Genomic DNA, 17,998 nt, shown 5'->3' with positions numbered 1-17,998 from the left:
TTTGATTAGATATTTATCCATATGAATTTTTATTTGATTTATACAATAACAAAAAATAAATAAAAAAACAAAAGAATTATTAATTGAAAATAATATAATAAAAGAAATAAAATAAAATGTATGTATGTTAAAATAATAAAAAAAACTGCCCAACTTTATAAATTTTTTTAAAATTTAAAACAAAAAAACAAAAACAAACAAGAAAACAAATATGTAATAAATTTAATATATCTTAATTACAATTTATGTGTAGGTGGGTTATTATTGAATATTGTTATGACTATTTTTTTTCAAAAACATTGATAATTTGAAAAAATAAAATAAATTAAAAATCTAGAAAAAAAAAAAAATTAAAAATTTAAAAAAATTAAAAAAAAAAAAAAAAGATTTTTTTTATTTTTTTTTTATTTACGTGTTATAAATAAATAAAAAAACTATAGTTTTTTTTTTATAGTTTTTGACAACAAAACAATTATTACTTATTTATTAAAAAAAAAAAAAAAAGAAAAGAATAAATATAAATTTATTATTAATGTTTAAAAAAGTTTGGGAGAGTGTGGGTTTTATTTTTTTTATAATTTCTCTTTAAGTGTGTGAAATTTAATTTAAATAAATTTAATAAATAATTATGTGGTTTTAAAAATTTTAAACACATATACAAACACACATCCACACACACGCATAAATTAATAGAATATACACACACCATTTTTATTCGACAATGTACAAAATGTTATATGATACTGATACAATATAAAAAATTATAATTATAACACTAGTATAGAATAAAATTAATTAAAACTTGGGCAAAAATATAAAAAAAAAATATAAAAAAAGAGAAATAGATCTTACAATTATTATAAAATACACATAATGTGTTTGATGGTTATTTACAACTCTATAGAGTAAAAATATAATATTGAACAATATTATATATACCCATTAACATGATTTATTATTTTTTTTTTTGTTGTTGTTATTATTATAATTAAATAGATACTAACCTCTACAACTGAATATATTTTATTATAATTGATTTATTTTATAAAGTTATTTTATTTATATAAAAAATTAATATAAAAATAAATAAATAATCTATAGTATTACTATTTGTTTTTGTTTTTTTTTTTTTGATTTTTTAAATTAAATAAAAATGAGAACAAAAAAAAAAAAATTTCAATAATTAATTAAATAAAAATAAAATAAAATATTTTAATTTTTTAATATTTTTTTATTTTTTATTATTATAATTTAAAAATTAACCTTTTTTATATAAGTGTGGGAAGATTCTTAAGGGTACAGTGCTGGTTTAATAATTATTAAAAAAAAATTCTTTGAAAGAATTTATTTTTTTTTTTTTTTTTTTACTCTGATCAGAAAAATCTTCATAATTTTAAATATTATAAATAAAACATAATTAGTTTTAAATCAAAATAATAATAATTTTTGGTTGGGAATTTTGGTTTTTTTATATAAAAAATAGAGTATAAAAATTTGATAAATAGTATCATGGTATTTTTTAAAAAAAAAAATTTAATCTACTTTGAGTCATTTGATCAATTTTTTTCAAAGAACATTTAGAAAAATAAATCATTCTGAAATATTCATAACAAACATTAAAAAATGAGCCAACTATTAATATTTCACACTCCAAAATTTACTAAAAATCTATTTTAAATGAAGATTTAACACTCAATCAAAAAAGATAAAAATTAACAAAAAATGGGTTAAATAACTATTAAATTTTCAAAAATAAAAAAAAAATAAAAAAAAAATTAAAATTTTAATTTTTTTTTTCATTTTTTTATTTTATTTTACAACATTTCATTTATATATAAAAATGTCAGAAAATAACAACAATAATAATAATACAGGTAGCTCAATTAATTTTGATGACTACAAGATCGTGGCACATGTTTCTTCATCTACTGCAGGTTCGTCGAGTGGTGATTTTCATGTATATCGTAATCTTAGAAGAAAAGAGACATTAAGATTAGAGGAAATGGAAGAATTATCGAAAAAAGTATGCATTACAGTTTTACATTGCTATAAAAGTCGAAACTCGCTCAACTAATAATATTATTTTTTTTTAATAGGAAGCAGAGAATGAAAAATTTTTACAAAGAAGAGAACAAGCTAAATTAGAGGAAGAGTTAAAGGTTAAAAAGAAATCTGAACAAAGAAAGAAGGCAAAGCAAAGAAAAACCCACTCTGAAATAAGAAAAAAATTAAAAGCTCAACTAGACACAAAAAAAGAAGAAAACACTGACAAAAAAGATAACGATAATGATAACGATAACGATAACGATAACGATAACGATAATAACAATAATAATAATGAAAAAAAAGATAACGATAAATAATAAACGATCAATAAAAAACAAACTTGTAAATAATAAACAATATTATATGTAAATAAGCTATTTAAATTATACAAAGATATTATTCCTTTTTTTTTTTTTAAAAAAAGTTTTTTTATTTAATTTTTATATTTACAAAAAGAAACTTCTTATTCGTCATTGTCATAATTTCTATAATCTTCGATTTTACGCATTTTTTTACTGTATGGATTATGGGTGTTTTGTTTAAAGTTTTTGGCTTTATTAAAAAATTCTTTTTCTTTTTCCTTTTCTTTATAATCATCTTCATTGTCTTCATAGCCACCTCTTTCTCGTTTATTCTTATTTTTTGAATCTTTTTTTTTATTTTTATCATTCTTTTTTTCTTTGTCTTTTTTTGTATCTTTATCCTTCTTTTTATCTTTTTTTTTATCTTCCTTTTTATCTTCCTTTTTATCTTTCTTTTTATCTTTCTTTTTATCCTTTCTTTTTTCTTTCTTTTCTTCGTTAACTCTGTAGTCATTAGGGTCTTCATCAGATTGGTCAATAAATTTAACATCTTGATGCTTTGATTTTTTATAACCATTACTATTATTATTATTATTATAGTTATTATTATTATTGTTATAATTATTATTATTGTTATTATTATAACGACCTCTACCTTGTCTTTCGAATCTATTTTCTCTACTATCGAATCTATTGTTTATATTTTTACTGCCAAATCTATTACTATTATAACTGAATCTATCGTTGTGATCATATCTATGAACCTGTTCTTTATTTGTATATCTTCCATTTTCGTAGTCTCTGTTATCTCTATCGTTGTCCCTGCCTCTATAATCACGATCTCTATTGTTTCTATTCCTGTCATAATCTTTATCATAATCTCTATCACGGCTTCTATAGTTTCTATCCCTGTCATAGTCTCTATCATAACCTCCATCATAACCTCTATCATAACCTCTATCATAATCTCTATCATAATCCCTACCATTATCATTTGTAGTATCTACAATTCTTGGGTCGCTGATATCTGAATAATATACATCATCCATATACCTGAGATTTCTTGGAACGCACTGTCTTGGATAATGCCCAAATAAACCACATTTGAAACAAACATAAACTGTACAAGTATTTATATGATGGCCAAACTCGCCACATCTAAAACATGGTTTTTCTTCAATATCTCTTGGGCATTCGAAACTATAATGTTCGTTAAAATCACCACATTTATCACATTGAAATGATTCACCCATATAATATCTCTGTATATATTGTAATAAAAAACTAATTAATAAATCTTTAATAATATTAAAAAATAATAATTATTATTACTTACACTAATTGTGCTTGAGTGTCTTCTTTTACCGCCAAATTTGCCAAAACTAATATTGATATCAACATCTTGGCCATCCTCTTTATTATTGACATTTAATGAGTCCAAAACTTCTTTAGTTTTCATTCTTTGGCTGTTTATAAACTCTTCTTTAATGACCTGTTGATTTTCAAACTCTCCCAAGGTGGCCCTTAACATAAATATATCGTCATCTTCAATAGACAGTGTATCATCATAACCAACAAATGAATTGAAAATGTCCTCTTTATTTTCCTCAAGTTTGATTTTTTTATTTACACCTTCATTGTCATTATCATCTAATTTTCTTTTATTAGTTGCTTTTCCATTATTGGGGGGAGAGGGTGTTGGTGATTTGATTCTACTATTATATTCGATTTCATCCTCTGTACTGTCACTATCTGAAACAATAATTATTGTTTCTGCTTCTGTTGACGATTTTGGCATTATGTTCCCTCTTTTTTTTTTTTTTTTTTTTTCTTGGTTTTGGGCTCGATAATTTATTTATTTTTTTTTTATAATTATTTAATTTTACTAAAATAAATAAAAAAAAAAAAAAGTAAAATTAAAAATATTCAAAATAATCAATTTGATTATTTAATAATTTATATTAAAGATTATAAAAAAATAAAATAAAAGAAATGAAAAATTAATAATTTAAAAAAAAAAAAAAAATAAAAATAAAAAAAAAAACGAAAAAAAAAAAAAAAAATAAAAATAAACTGTTTTTTTTTCCTTAAAAATTTTATTAATTTATTTATTTTTAGATACATTATTATATTTGGTTTAGAAAACTTATTTTTTTTATTTATAAACATAAATTTAACCAATGGCTTGGAAAAAAAAAAGAGAGGTAGGTAAATTTTAAATTTGATATTGGAGTGTCTTATTTTTGGAAATGGGATGGGGTTTTTATTTTTATTATCTATTTAATATATGATAAAAAAGAATATACATTTATTGTTTTTGTAAAGTTATATTTATTCAAATAAAACTTTTTTATATGGCAATGAAGTTAGTAAATTATTTGTTTTTTTTTTTTATGTGTCGAAAAAATTTTATTTTTTTCATTTTTTTTTTTTATTTTTTTTTTATTTTTTTTTAAAAAAATTTTATTTTTTTTTTTTTAAATTTTTTTTCATTATTGATTTATAATCATCAACATAAAATTATATAATAAAGATGCAAATGCAAATTAGTGAATGTTCAATTAAAGGCCCAATTCAAAAGAGCTGCGAATCAAACTGCACCAAAACTTGGACTGCCTATGAAAATTGTTCAGGTCGTGTTGAAAAATTAGTTGATGACGAAAAAGCCAACTGTTTAGGTCAATTTTTAGAACATATCCAATGTATAGATAAATGTGTAAGTATCCGAAAAGAATTTAGTACAGGTTTCAAAAAGAATTTATAGATAAAATCATTATACCCAACAAATCAATTTTTTTTTTTTTTTTTGTTTTTTTTAACAATTAATATCACCAAAATTTTTTTTTTTAATAATTATTGTTTTTATTTCTTGTTAAACAAATTACAAATTTTTTATTATTTTATTTTTAAATTTATCATTATTATAATTTCGTTCAAGAATAAATAATATATTTTATTGTTTTGTAAAGTGGAAATGTCATATTTAAATAACAGATATCGTCTTTTTAGCGCATTGATCAAACACACAGATTTTTTATTATATAAAATTTTGTTTTTTAAAAAAAAAGATATATAATTTAATCACCACACCATTACTATTATTACCACTACCACATATAACCCTCCACATATTTTAATTAATACAACACTATCACCACTACCCAGAAAGATTAATACTATCACCAAAATTTAAAAAAATTGTTATTGTTGTTGTTTGTAATTGTTTATTATTCATTTTATAATGCACATTGTTTTATTCTTTGTTTTATTCTTTGTTTTTTTTTCTTTTTTTTATTTTTTTTTTATTACATAGTTTATAATAAAATTAATAAATTTTATTATTTAAATAAAACCACCAAATAATTCGAAAATCTAAATATAACCACTTTTAGTATAATAACTATAACAACCAAAATTATATCACAATAGTGATTATATACGTGATAGTTTCCTTCCATTTTATATTTTTATATTTGTTAAATTGTATTAAATGCCTATATAACCACCAAATTGATAAATTTTTTGTAGTTTTCTTTTTTGTTTAATTTAAATTTTGTAAACTTTAAAAGGGAGAATAAAATTTTTTTTTATAATAAAAGATTTATATTATTAATAAATAAAATAAAAGAGTCAAAGAAAAAGAAGAATAAATAAATTATAACAAAAAAAAAATACAACAAAAAATAAAAATAAAACAAATAAAAATAATTTTAAAGCAAAATAAATATAAAAAAAACACAAATAAAAAGAAATAATAAATAATAAAATAACAAAATAACAGCTGCCTATATAATGTATCTGGAATATATTTATATAACACTATCAATACAACAAAAATTCTTCTGATTTTAATTAAATCATATAGATAGAACAAGTTTTATAAAATATATCTACTATATTTATCTTCAATTAAATAATCAGCAACTGATAATTAAAAAAAAAACAATGTTTTTGTGGTTGTAGTTGTTGTTGTTGTTGTTGTTATTGATTTGTTTTTATTTATTTATTGTTATTGAGTATATTCTTGTTGATTTGGTATTTGTTCTCTTTGTTATTTTAAAATTTTAAATTTTATTTTAAAAAAACTAATCAATTTTTTTAATTAACTTTTTTTTAGGTTGCACCAAAATTATTCGCTCAATTAAAATAAATTAATTAGTTGAAAATTTTTAAAATAATAATAATAATAATAATAATAACAACAATAATAAATAATATAAACAAATATTTAAAATTTTAAAAAATAAAAAAAAAAATTAAAAATAAAAAAAAAATATAGTACTATATGCAATAAAAACAGATCAAACAACCAAAAAAAGTGTTTCCCAACAACAACAACAAAGATTGTTTTGAAATGCTAAAATAACCAATTTTATGTTGCACGTTGTCTTTATTTATTTTATTTATTTTATTATTTATGTATATTTTAATAGACACCAAACACCAATTCACAAAATAAAAAAACCAAATGGAGTATACTTTTTAATGATAATTGAAGCTTGGTTGAATCGGTTTCTTTATTTTTTTTATTTTTTTATTTTTTTATTTTATTTTTTATTTTTTATTTTTTTTTTCTTTTCCTTCTATTGCTGGTACTCAATAAATATTTATTTTTAAAAGACTTTGTTTTTAATTTTTTTATTTAAGTTGGTTAATAAATAAATAATTTTAAAAAAAAATAATATCGATATCTCATTTTTATAAATTGTAATAGTTATAACATTAGTTATTTTAATTTTAATAATAATAGTATTATAATAAATATTAAATCAACCATACACCAGTTTAATTTTATAATAAAATGACAATTGGTGTGGTATTGGAAGGGAGGTAGTTGACAGATAGGAAATAATCAATGTAAAATATAGAACGAAATAAAAAAACTAAATAATATTAAGATAAAAGTAAAGTAAGAATGAGTGCGAAAGAGATTGGTTAAACATAAATATTAGAATGGGTAATTGAGTGGAAGAAAAAGAAATGATAAATTGGTAAGTTTTGGTAGTGTGTTGGGTTAATCAAATTTCACTTTGGTTGTCGAAAAGTCTATTCATAATAATTTATAGTTTCTACAACGATCACTTAGGTTAACTTAATTTTAATATATTCAAATAATTTAAACAACAATAACACTTATTATTTAAATAAAATTAAACAAAAAAAATAACAATAATATAAATAAAATTAAATAAAATAAAATAATAAAATAATAAAATAATAAAAATATAATAAAATAAATTGAAAAAAATAAAAAAAAAAGATTATATTTATTGTTTTATATATTTTTTAATTATTTTTTTTTAATTGATTCACATTCTTCAATAATAATTATACCAATAACAACCACTATAACAACTAATTGTATTTGGTTTATTAGTACATGTTATTTTTATTTATTATAATTATTAATTCTTTATTTCTTTATTACACCATATTAAACGATATAACGAGTGAAAAAATTAATATCAAAAATAATAATAATTGACGATAATTTCATGCATACACACTCTTTTTTCACCCTCATTTTATTTGTTTATTTTCACCCACTTGTACAATACCCACACTCATTTGTACTCTATTTCTATGTAAAATAATTCAAGTTACACTGTTCACAATTTATTTACTTTTTATTTTATAAATTTAAATTATTTTTATTTCTTCTTCCTTTCTTTTTTACGCTCTCTTCTTGTTACACCAAAATAAAAATTGATTATTTTAAAAATCTATTGTTAATAAATTAATTCTCAAATGTCCAAGAACATGAATTAATTTATACACAATTTCTTTTTTTATATTGTAATTGTATTTAAAAATTATATTTCTTATACATGTGTGTGTCAGAATATACTCTTTGATATAAAAATTTGATTGTAAATTGTTTAAAAAAAACAAAATTTTTTTTTTTTTTTTTTTCTGATTAATTTTTTAAATTTTATGATTAAAAAATTTCTCAATAATATTACATTGAGTCTTTATTGTTATATTTTAATTTAATGAGCAATTTAATTCATTAAATTATTATATCAAATATATAAAATTAAAAAAAAAAATCAACATCTGTAGATTTACTAAATTTATAAATGGAGGAGCTAAATATTACTCTTGCTATTAATAAGTATTCGTATAGGAGAATTTTGTTAAAATTTTATTTGTAAACTAAAAATAAATAAATAGGGTATTGTATATTACTTTTCTTAAATGTAAATTAAATAAAGATTATCCATTTTATAAACAACAAAATAAATCTTATTTGTATATATAAAAGTATGGTTAAGTAATTCTGTTTCATGTTATATAATATAATCAAAAATTTAATGTATCTTAGAACCATTTATAAATTTTTAACATGATTATAGCATTACTATTAACACATCATTAGTTTTTTGATTCAAATTAAAAATAATATTATTTTAATATCTAGATCATGTGTGTGAGTGTGTTTTTATTTATTCAAATAAAATATTTGTTTGGAATTCTCCCACTATTGGGGTAATAAAAGCTTTTATTTTAAATAGATATTGAACAGAAGTGCTTAGATTACATTTAAATTTTTTTTTTTTTTTTTTTTTTTTTTTTTTTTTTTTTGATAAAATATTAAAATGGTAGTAATGGTAAAGATAGTGTGTGTTTGTGGTTGTTTTGTAAAAAAAAAAAATCTCATCTGTTTTTTTTTTTTTTATTTTTAATTACTTTATTTTTTTTTTTATTAAATTTAATTATAAAATTTAAAAAATAAATATGCCACAATTAATATCTACTTATATCTAAATTTTATTATATCTTAAAATGAAATACGACAATAAATATTCAAATCAAATCAAAATTTCTATTTATAGTAAATTATTCTTTTATCAGGGATAATAAAAGAGTGCAAAAAATTTGGAAATAATCATTATTTTTTTTTTGATTTTTTTATCTTAATAATTAGGCAATTAAACACCAATAAATTTAATTTCAAATATTTAGTTCTTTTAAAATGAACATTTAAAACAATTTTTTGTTTTTTTTTTAATTTTTTTATATATAATATATGAACTAACACTCTTTTTCTCTAAAAACAATAACACACCCACACAACCACACATAAATTAAAAAAAAAAACTTTTTCGGGTACCCCTATTTCTAACACACTTGAATAACAATATTGTTTTGTTATCATTATAGTATAGTGTATAATAAATATGACAGCAATAAAATAAAAAAATAATAAAATTATGAATATGAAATTTTTTTTTTTTTTAATTATTTTTATTTCGACCAATAGAATAGTTTATATACAGAAAAAAAAAAAAAAACCAATTGCCATATTATCACATCCTATTAATTATTATACACTATACTTTTAATTATAAGTTAGGTTCTATTTCTCTACAATAACAAAAAGAAAATATTGTCAAATTCAAAAATTTATTTATTTTTATTTTATTATTTTTTATTGTTTAATTTTATTTTTATATAATTTTATTTTTTTTAAAAATTTTATATATTTTAAATCCAACAGACAGTATTTTGCATAAAAGGATAAAATATTTATTATGATTTTTAATTAATTAATTTATTTTTTTATTTTATTTTTTTATTTTTTTTTATTTTTTCTTTTTCAAAAAAACAATATAAATATTTAAATTTATTATTTTTTTTATCCAATCAATCCAAATCAACCAATTATACTTTTTTTTTTTTTTTTCTATTTTTGTTTTATCTTGGGTTTTTTTTTTTAAAAAAAAATTTAAAAGTTATAAAAAAAAATTTTATTTTTTTTAAATAAAGATAATAGTAGTAGTTACAATTAAAAAAAATTTATAATAAAAAAATCAAAATAAAATAGAGCCTCAAATATATCATAAAATCTCAAACATCCCCCAATAAATATAAAAAAAAATAACCTCAGCCCCTTAATACAAATACCTCAAAAAATTTTAAAAGATTTTGACATATCTTACAATACCTCCATCCATTTTGGTGAAGTTTTAATTAAATACAGTTTTTTTGTTGTATTAAAGGTACTTATCCAATAATTAAAATAAAATATCTTATAGTAATAATAAATTATATTAAATTAAAAAATTTTAATAAAAAAAAAAACTATTTAAATAACAATTTTTTTTTTTTTTTCATTCAACTTCTTTTTATTAAATTATAGCTATAGAGGTAAAATAACTTTGAAGAAAATAACAATTGTTTTATTATATATAAAATAAAAGTTTATTAAATTTATTATAGAAAAAATGTACTTGCTTATAGGTTTAATTATATTTTTAGCATATATCGCTGTAAGTATTTTTTTAAATTGATTTATAGTTATATATATTATATTAATGTTTATTTTTTTTAAAAAAAGTATCATAAAAGCAGAACAAGCGGTATGCCCCCTGGACCATTCCCAATGCCAATTATTGGAAATTTACATCAATTAGGAAAATCACCTTATAAATCATTAAAAGCATTTTCCGATAAATATGGAGGTTTAACAACTATCTTCTTAGGAAGTGTTCCTACTGTATTAATTAGTGATACCAATTTGTTAAGAGAAATTATGATTAAAAACAATGACCAAATTATAGATAGATATATCTCTGATAGTGGTTTGATTATTGGTCAAGAAAGAAATCTTTTGTTCTCGAAAGGTTCATTTTGGAATAAATATAGAAAAGTATTTTCTCAAGGCATGAATAATGCAAGAAAATACAATATTTCTTCGAGAATTGATCAACAGGCTATAAATTTAAATACCTATTTTGGTACATATGCAAGCTCTGGGCAACCAGTAAGTAGACACTTAATTTCAGTATTTAACATCATTATTACTAATTTCTTTATTTTTTCTAATTATTATATAGATAAACCCACACGATTATATTAGAAGATATAGTTTAAACGGTGTTATTGATTATTCATTCAGTGATTCAGTTGAATATGATTCAGATTCACATCATATTGTAATTAAAGCTGCCGAGATTATGGAAGAAATTTTAGCTACTGGTAATCCACACGATTATTTACCATTTTTAAAACCATTCTATGCTAAAAAAAGAGGTATGTTGGGATATGCTGTTAGTCAAGTATGGGACTATTGTTTAGATGCCATAACAGTTCATAGAAAAACATTAAACGAAGAAAAACCACGTGACCTTTTGGATCTTATTTTAATGGAAATTGATAAAAGCGACGAAAAGGAATTCTTTGACGATGACTCTCTTGCAAAATGCTTAACTGATTTAATCGTTGCAGGTCATGAAACTGTAAATTTATATAACAATAGTTATTATTACAATGTTGGAAAAAAGATACTAATATTTCTCTTTATAAATAGGTTGCAATTACTCTTGGTTGGATGTTATTGTTTTTAGTAAATTTACCAGACGTTCAAGAAAAAGTCTATCAAGAATTGGTTAATGCTGTAGGTAAAGGCAATTTACCAACCCTAGCACATAGAAAAGATACTAGCTATTTAAATGCATGTATTCAAGAAACCATGAGAATCCGTACAGCTGCTCCTTTAGCATTACCAAGAATCGCAAACACTGATATAAAAGTTGGTAACTATGTAATTCCAAAGGGTACACAAGTTATGATGTCTGTATTTGGTTTAGCTTCAGATAATAAATATTGGGATGAACCTGAAAAATTCAAACCAGAGCGTTGGATCTCATCCGGTGCTGAAGGTGGCAATGTTTCATCAGAAGCTTTTATTCCATTTGGTGTAGGCCCAAGAATGTGTGTTGGTATGGGTGTAGCTAAAGATGGTAATTATTTTTTAATTTATTTTTTTATTTAATTAAACCCCCATTTATTAATAAATTTTTTTTTTAAATAGAACTTTATTATTGTGCATCTCAAATGTTTATGAATTTCAAATGGACATCAGTTGATGGTAAACAAATTGATGATGAGGGTGTTGCCAGAATTGCACTCGAATATAAACAATATCAAGTTAAACTTGAAAGAAGATAAAATAATAGATAATAATAGTTAAATTATAATAACCATAGAAATTTTATTTTAAAATTATTATAAAATAACAATCATTTTAAAAATAAAAAAAAAGTAAAATAATTTTTTTAAAAAAAAAGATATTATAGATTTGATTTTTTTTTATTTTTCACTCCATTATTTTTATTTGTGATATTTTTTAATTTTTTTTATTTTTGCATTGGGATTTGATATTAAAATAATTTCAAATAATAATTATTTTTTTTCCCTAATTCCTAAAGCATTTAACCCATTATCATATTTATAAATTGGTGATTTGTTAATTTTTATAGATATTATAGTAAATAATAAAAAAGATATCTTTATCTTAATTAATTTTTATTAAAAAAAAAATAAAAAAATAAAAAAAATAATTAAGGTTTAAAAAAAAATAAAATTGGTATTAAATTCATTTTGTGGTGTATATATATTTTAGTTCAAACTTACACAAAATATTTTTTTTTGTGTATCTCTTTTTTTTTTTTATATATTTGTAAATAATTCTTTTTAAATTTTTGTCTTTTTTAGGAAAAAACTAATTAATTTTATTTGTAAATTAATATTAGATTAATTTTTTTTTTTTTTTTTTTTTTTTTTAAAATTTTAAAATGATTTTTAAATCATTATTTTTTTTATTTTTTTTATTATACAATGTAAATTATGTAAAATGTGTTTCATGCAATCCAATTTCACTGCCCCCAATCCAATATACTATGACATCTTGTTCAACAAAATGCTATTTTCAAGCAAGTATAATGTGTACCGATTCATCCAATGTCAATGAACCAACTGTAACATGGGACTCTGGTACAACCCCAACAATTACTTACAAATACAATACTGCCTCAACCTCACAATATATAAATTTAACAACACAGACACTTGTTGGGGATTACAAAATTAATTTTAAATATAGCTTTCTTTTTAGCTATGATATTCAATCATCTTGTAAAAGTAATTATTCGTAATATTAATAAACCTATTTTTTTTTTACTAAAATTATTTTTATTTTTCAAAGCAACACCAACTTCAATCTCAATAACACCAATAGAGCCATTATCTTATAATTTTCTAGATGATAGCTATACAACAATTGTATCTATTACTGGTTTAGATTCAACCTTTGGACCTGTAAAAGAATTTGACCTCACCTGTCCATTGTTTATAAAATGCACCTTAAAATACGAACAATTAAGGTATAGGTTAAGATTTTATGGTGCACCAACTTCATATGCATCCCTGTGGTCGTTCAAAGTTTGCTTAGGAAGTACCCAAAGGGATTTTACTATTGCATCACCAATAAATGGTAAATTTATAAAAACAAACAAATAGTTTTAAAAAAAATTAAAATATTAACTTTTTTTTTTTTAAAAAATATAGCAATAAATTTTACATATAGTGATATATCATATTATGTACCAGATAAAGCAATGGGTAAATTTATCTATCCACAATATTCCTTCAATGTAGAATCCAATCAAAATATACCACCATATTTAATACTCAAAAATAATGCTGAAAGTTTACCATTATCAAAACCATATCCTATAAAAAGCATCAATGGCATTTCAACATACATGGGTTCATTCATTTATCCAGAAAACTATGTAAATACCACTTTTACATTAAATGCACAAACTTTGGATAGTATTTCTCCAGTTTTTAGTAAAAAAATCCCCACTACCTGTAAGTATTTCAAAAAAAATATAATATATTTCTTAATTTAAATACTTATAAAATTTATTAAAATAGTCGAGCTGAAACCAACATCATCATTAGTTTATATAAAATCCTCAGTAACATCATTAAAAAGTGCAAACAATCCTCTTTCAATTTTTACTGTATCTTCTACTGAAACCGATGTGTATGGTCCAATACCACTATACTATGGCTTAAACTATGGCAATAAAAAGGTGATAAATTCACCATTCAGTACCATTAATGGTGATAATAATCAACTACAACAAGCATTTTCGTTTCTTATATTTAAATCTTCAGCCTCCCTATTTCAAGAAAAAATAAGTTATAATACTGTTCAACTAAATATAAACAATGCCAAAGGTAAATATTAAACATAAAACATTTTAATTATTATGCAATACTAATGACTTTGTTTTATTAATATAGAGACATCAGCATCTCCCACCATAATAGAAGCACTCTCAGCAAAATCGCTTGCAAATGATAATCAATTGATCATTACTATACAATTTACCTGCCCAAATGGTTTATTATTCATTTCAACTCAAAGAATTATAAATGAAATGACCGTATTAGATGAAGTTTTTTATTATCATCAAGATTTCAATATAATTTCAGGTGACTATAAATCAGGTACCGTCGAACTTCTTTATAACTATAAATATACTGATAATTCAACAAACGAAACAAATTTAAAAGACAAAATGAAATTCAATATCATCCTATACGATCTAAGCTTAAATTCAATAAGATTGACCAAAGGTGAATATTTTTCAATTAGTCCAAACAAATACCTTAGCTTTCCAACTGGATTTGATTTAAATTCAAGTAAGTATAATATCTGATTAAAATTAAAAATTATTTTTCAATTTTTATTAACCTATGCTTTATTTTATTAGACTTTGCTACCTCTGATATAAAAAGTGTATCTTTTTTATTCAACAATATTGACTTAACCAACAATAGTGGATATAATATTATGTATATTAAATTATCGGGTCAAGTTCAAAGTTTAAAGTTAACAATTAAACCACAATTTGAAGTATTTGAAATATTCGGAACATGGAATCAAACCTCTTTAGCCTACCAGTTTATTTTCTATCTACCAGGAAATATTATGCCCGGTGTATTATCATACTCATTATCATTGCCAACCTCAAACTATATATTTAACACCCAGTTGCCATCCGCATATCAACTAAACATCATTTCAAATAGTAAGTCAATTTAATTATTTTTTTAATATATTTTAATTATTAAATACTAACATTTTCTTTTAAAGATACGGATTTATCAGGGCCAATATTTAAATCTATTACAAAGATTCCTTATTCAGAAGGTACAAAAGAAATTGGATGGAAAGTTACAATTGAAGATTTAACAAACGGTTATAAAGATGGATTTGTAATAATAACCTCATCTGTAGACAACAAAATTTACAACATTTCAATTACACCACCAATTATATTATATTCTTTTGACTATTATATAAAAGTTATACTACCAACCGATATAATTACTCAAGACTATTTTATTTCTCAAGTTGTATTTTATGATAATCAGGGTGTAAATTCAACATATGAATCAAATAGTTTTAATGACTTTTACCAATACACAAATCCTTTTATAAACTATGTAACAGATAATAAAATAAATGTAATTAGTGTCACGGGAAGAAAAGCCACTGTTTCACCAACATCAAAGCTTGTAGAAATAACTGTTTCACCCAATGAATTAATATTTGGTAAAGATAACTTTGTTAGTATCAAACTCTCATTAGATAATCCAAATTTTTTGATTAGCAAACCAGTTGTCTATTTAACATCAAGCAATATTGAAATCATTGAATGTAAAACAGAACAGGAAACATCTGCAAACAAAACACATTCTTTTTTTGTATGCAACAAAGTAATAGCTTCAGGATTTGGCTATCCATTAGGCTTTGGTTTAAGTGTACACAATATTTACTCATCTGATGGAAATATTAATGGATATGCTTCAGACATATTAAAAGAAAATAATTTACAATATCATATACCATATGGCATAACCTATCAGGAAGTCCCATCAATTTCCAGAAAAAGTGCTTTTAGTAGCGAAGGTGGTGCACTATATTTATATGGAAAGTCACTAACCAAATGCACAGCATTCCAAGTAGAAGGATTTTCACCAGTTTTAAACATACCTGTATACAACTCACAAGTTTCTATATCTTTAGAAGGCACTTTTTCCTCACCATTTAATATTACATGTGTTTATAATGGAGGCTCAACCTTCACAACTGTGAATCCTATTATTACAAAATATTATACAGACCCTATAATTAGCTCAGAAAGCTCTGAAGAATTACCTACAAATGAACCACAGAAATGTTTAAACAACTGCGGTGGTCAATTGAATGGTTATTGCTCCTCCAAGGGCTGTGTATGCTACTCTCCATATATTGGTGAAGACTGCAGTAGTCAAGTAATAGTTGTAACACCAGATATTAATGGTACTACCCCAGTTGTAACATTCCCTAACATTACCGACCCAGGAAACATCAATCCAAACAATACAGATATTACCAAAAGCCTAATCAATATTGTAGAACTAAGAGAGATTGATATCTTTGGAAAAATAGTAAAAGCCTACCCACTAAATGTATGGATTGCCAAACAATCTTCAAAATACGTATACCAATACCAAGCATCAATAGAATCTGATGGCTTTATTACCAGCATAACTACTCAAGTTGAATGGTTCGATAGAGATACAAATTTAACTTTTGCAAACCAAAAAGTTAAAATTGTTAAATCATCAGTTAAATATACAATTGACATCACTTTTTATAAATTTATTTCACAATTAAATAGTCTACAGCTAGTAATGAAGGCATCACTAAACTCAACGCAATCAAACAACGTGTGTTCAACTAAACAATTTGGTCAAACTGTAGATGATAATTCAGACTATATTAAACTTTCAATTCAAAACATTTCATTATACGGAAGATTTGTTAAAAGGGCAATTGTTGATGGTACACCAAGATCATGTTCAAATATCCTATTAGACAACTCTATGAATTTGATTCAAAAACAATCAAACTCATCCCAAACATATATCGGTATTCAAATTCCTTATTTTAGAAACAATGTTAAAATTGATCCAGGTAATTATTAATTAATTGCTATTTTAGAAAATTATATTTTAATTTATTTATTTTATTAATTTTTTGTTTTTTTTTTTTAAAGATTTTTCTGTACTAATAGATTCAGACAATAAAAACAATAAGGGAAATAAAGACTCTGTTTGTAAGTATTCTGATAGTGGTGAACCAATTGAAAACTCTGATAATAGTAATGGAGGTGAGGAAAAAGGATTGTCTAAAACCAAAATAGCAGGTATAGTTATTGGATCAGTAGCATTTGTTGTTGCTGCTTTATTTGCCGGGGGATACTCAATATACAGAAAAAAGAAAATTGCAAAACAAATGGCCCCAATTAATGTTAAATTAACAAAGGTGTAAATTATTAAAATTAAAAAAAAAAAAAAAAAAAAAAAAAAAAAAAAAAAAAAAAAAAAAAAAAAAAAAAAAAAATATTAATATTAGTAACAATAGTAGTAGTAATATGGACAATAATAATTATTTAAAACCATGTATTCATTAATAATATAATTTAAATGATGTTATGGACAATATTAAAAATAATTAATTATAAAAAAGTAAAATTTACCACTCTCCCTCTTCAAAACAATTTTTACCACTTAATAAAAGATATTTTTATGGATACAAATTATTTTAAATAATATATAGCAACAAAAAACAAAATGAAATTTAAAAATTAATTAGATCATTGATTATTTACTAATATAGTTATAATTATATGTCATAATAAAAAATAAAAATAATTTAAAAATAAATTTAAAAAAATTAATATACATATATGTTGTTATTTCTTCATCAAAAAAAAAATAATTCTATTTTTCTTTTAATA

General features: G+C 21.6%; 5 protein-coding genes across 5 annotated transcripts; 4 read left to right on the top strand and 1 right to left on the bottom strand.

The window, feature by feature from the left end:
* Positions 1-1,840: 1,840 nt before the first annotated feature.
* DICPUDRAFT_152171 (uncharacterized protein) lies at positions 1,841-2,363 on the top strand (the record flags this gene model as incomplete). The annotated part of the gene is made up of 2 exons (XM_003287938.1): positions 1,841-2,023; positions 2,097-2,363. 2 exons carry the CDS (start codon positions 1,841-1,843, stop codon positions 2,361-2,363), a joined length of 450 nt encoding a protein of 149 aa, XP_003287986.1.
* Positions 2,364-2,509: 146 nt separating this feature from the next.
* On the bottom strand, positions 2,510-4,146 carry DICPUDRAFT_78813 (uncharacterized protein; the record flags this gene model as incomplete). The annotated part of the gene is made up of 2 exons (XM_003287918.1): positions 2,510-3,610; positions 3,685-4,146. The coding sequence occupies 2 exons, from the start codon at positions 4,144-4,146 to the stop codon at positions 2,510-2,512; spliced, it is 1,563 nt and encodes a 520-aa protein (XP_003287966.1).
* Positions 4,147-4,881: 735 nt separating this feature from the next.
* On the top strand, positions 4,882-6,498 carry DICPUDRAFT_152169 (uncharacterized protein; the record flags this gene model as incomplete). The annotated part of the gene is made up of 2 exons (XM_003287937.1): positions 4,882-5,064; positions 6,466-6,498. The coding sequence occupies 2 exons, from the start codon at positions 4,882-4,884 to the stop codon at positions 6,496-6,498; spliced, it is 216 nt and encodes a 71-aa protein (XP_003287985.1).
* A 3,114-nt stretch (positions 6,499-9,612) lies between these two features.
* On the top strand, positions 9,613-12,411 carry DICPUDRAFT_92019 (cytochrome P450 family protein). Its single transcript, XM_003287936.1, has 6 exons — positions 9,613-10,351; positions 10,492-10,621; positions 10,690-11,115; positions 11,189-11,590; positions 11,662-12,094; positions 12,166-12,411. The coding sequence occupies exons 2-6, from the start codon at positions 10,577-10,579 to the stop codon at positions 12,300-12,302; spliced, it is 1,443 nt and encodes a 480-aa protein (XP_003287984.1). The 5' UTR covers positions 9,613-10,351; positions 10,492-10,576; the 3' UTR covers positions 12,303-12,411.
* Positions 12,412-13,033: 622 nt separating this feature from the next.
* Positions 13,034-17,671, top strand: DICPUDRAFT_152166 (uncharacterized protein; the record flags this gene model as incomplete). Its single annotated transcript, XM_003287935.1, has 9 exons — positions 13,034-13,274; positions 13,339-13,626; positions 13,701-13,967; positions 14,073-14,381; positions 14,448-14,849; positions 14,921-15,238; positions 15,304-17,172; positions 17,255-17,525; positions 17,614-17,671. 9 exons carry the CDS (start codon positions 13,034-13,036, stop codon positions 17,669-17,671), a joined length of 4,023 nt encoding a protein of 1,340 aa, XP_003287983.1.
* Between the last annotated feature and the right edge of the window lie 327 nt (positions 17,672-17,998).

The sequence above is a fragment of the Dictyostelium purpureum genome, assembly GCF_000190715.1.
Source record: "Dictyostelium purpureum unplaced genomic scaffold DICPUscaffold_118, whole genome shotgun sequence".
In the NCBI taxonomy this organism is placed as follows: domain Eukaryota; phylum Evosea; class Eumycetozoa; order Dictyosteliales; family Dictyosteliaceae; genus Dictyostelium; species Dictyostelium purpureum.
This window is presented reverse-complemented; position numbering and strand designations above follow the sequence as displayed.

What these genes read in the sequence shown, in the direction of transcription:
- DICPUDRAFT_92019 (XM_003287936.1), top strand. Translation starts at nt 10,577, where the DNA reads ATGTACTTGCTTATAGGTTTAATTATATTTTTAGCATATATCGCT. An exon ending in TATTTTTAGCATATATCGCT is followed by an intron (nt 10,622 to 10,689) that starts GTAAGTATTTTT and finishes TTTTAAAAAAAG; the next exon opens with TATCATAAAAGCAGAACAAG. An exon ending in TATGGGTGTAGCTAAAGATG is followed by an intron (nt 12,095 to 12,165) that starts GTAATTATTTTT and finishes TTTTTTAAATAG; the next exon opens with AACTTTATTATTGTGCATCT.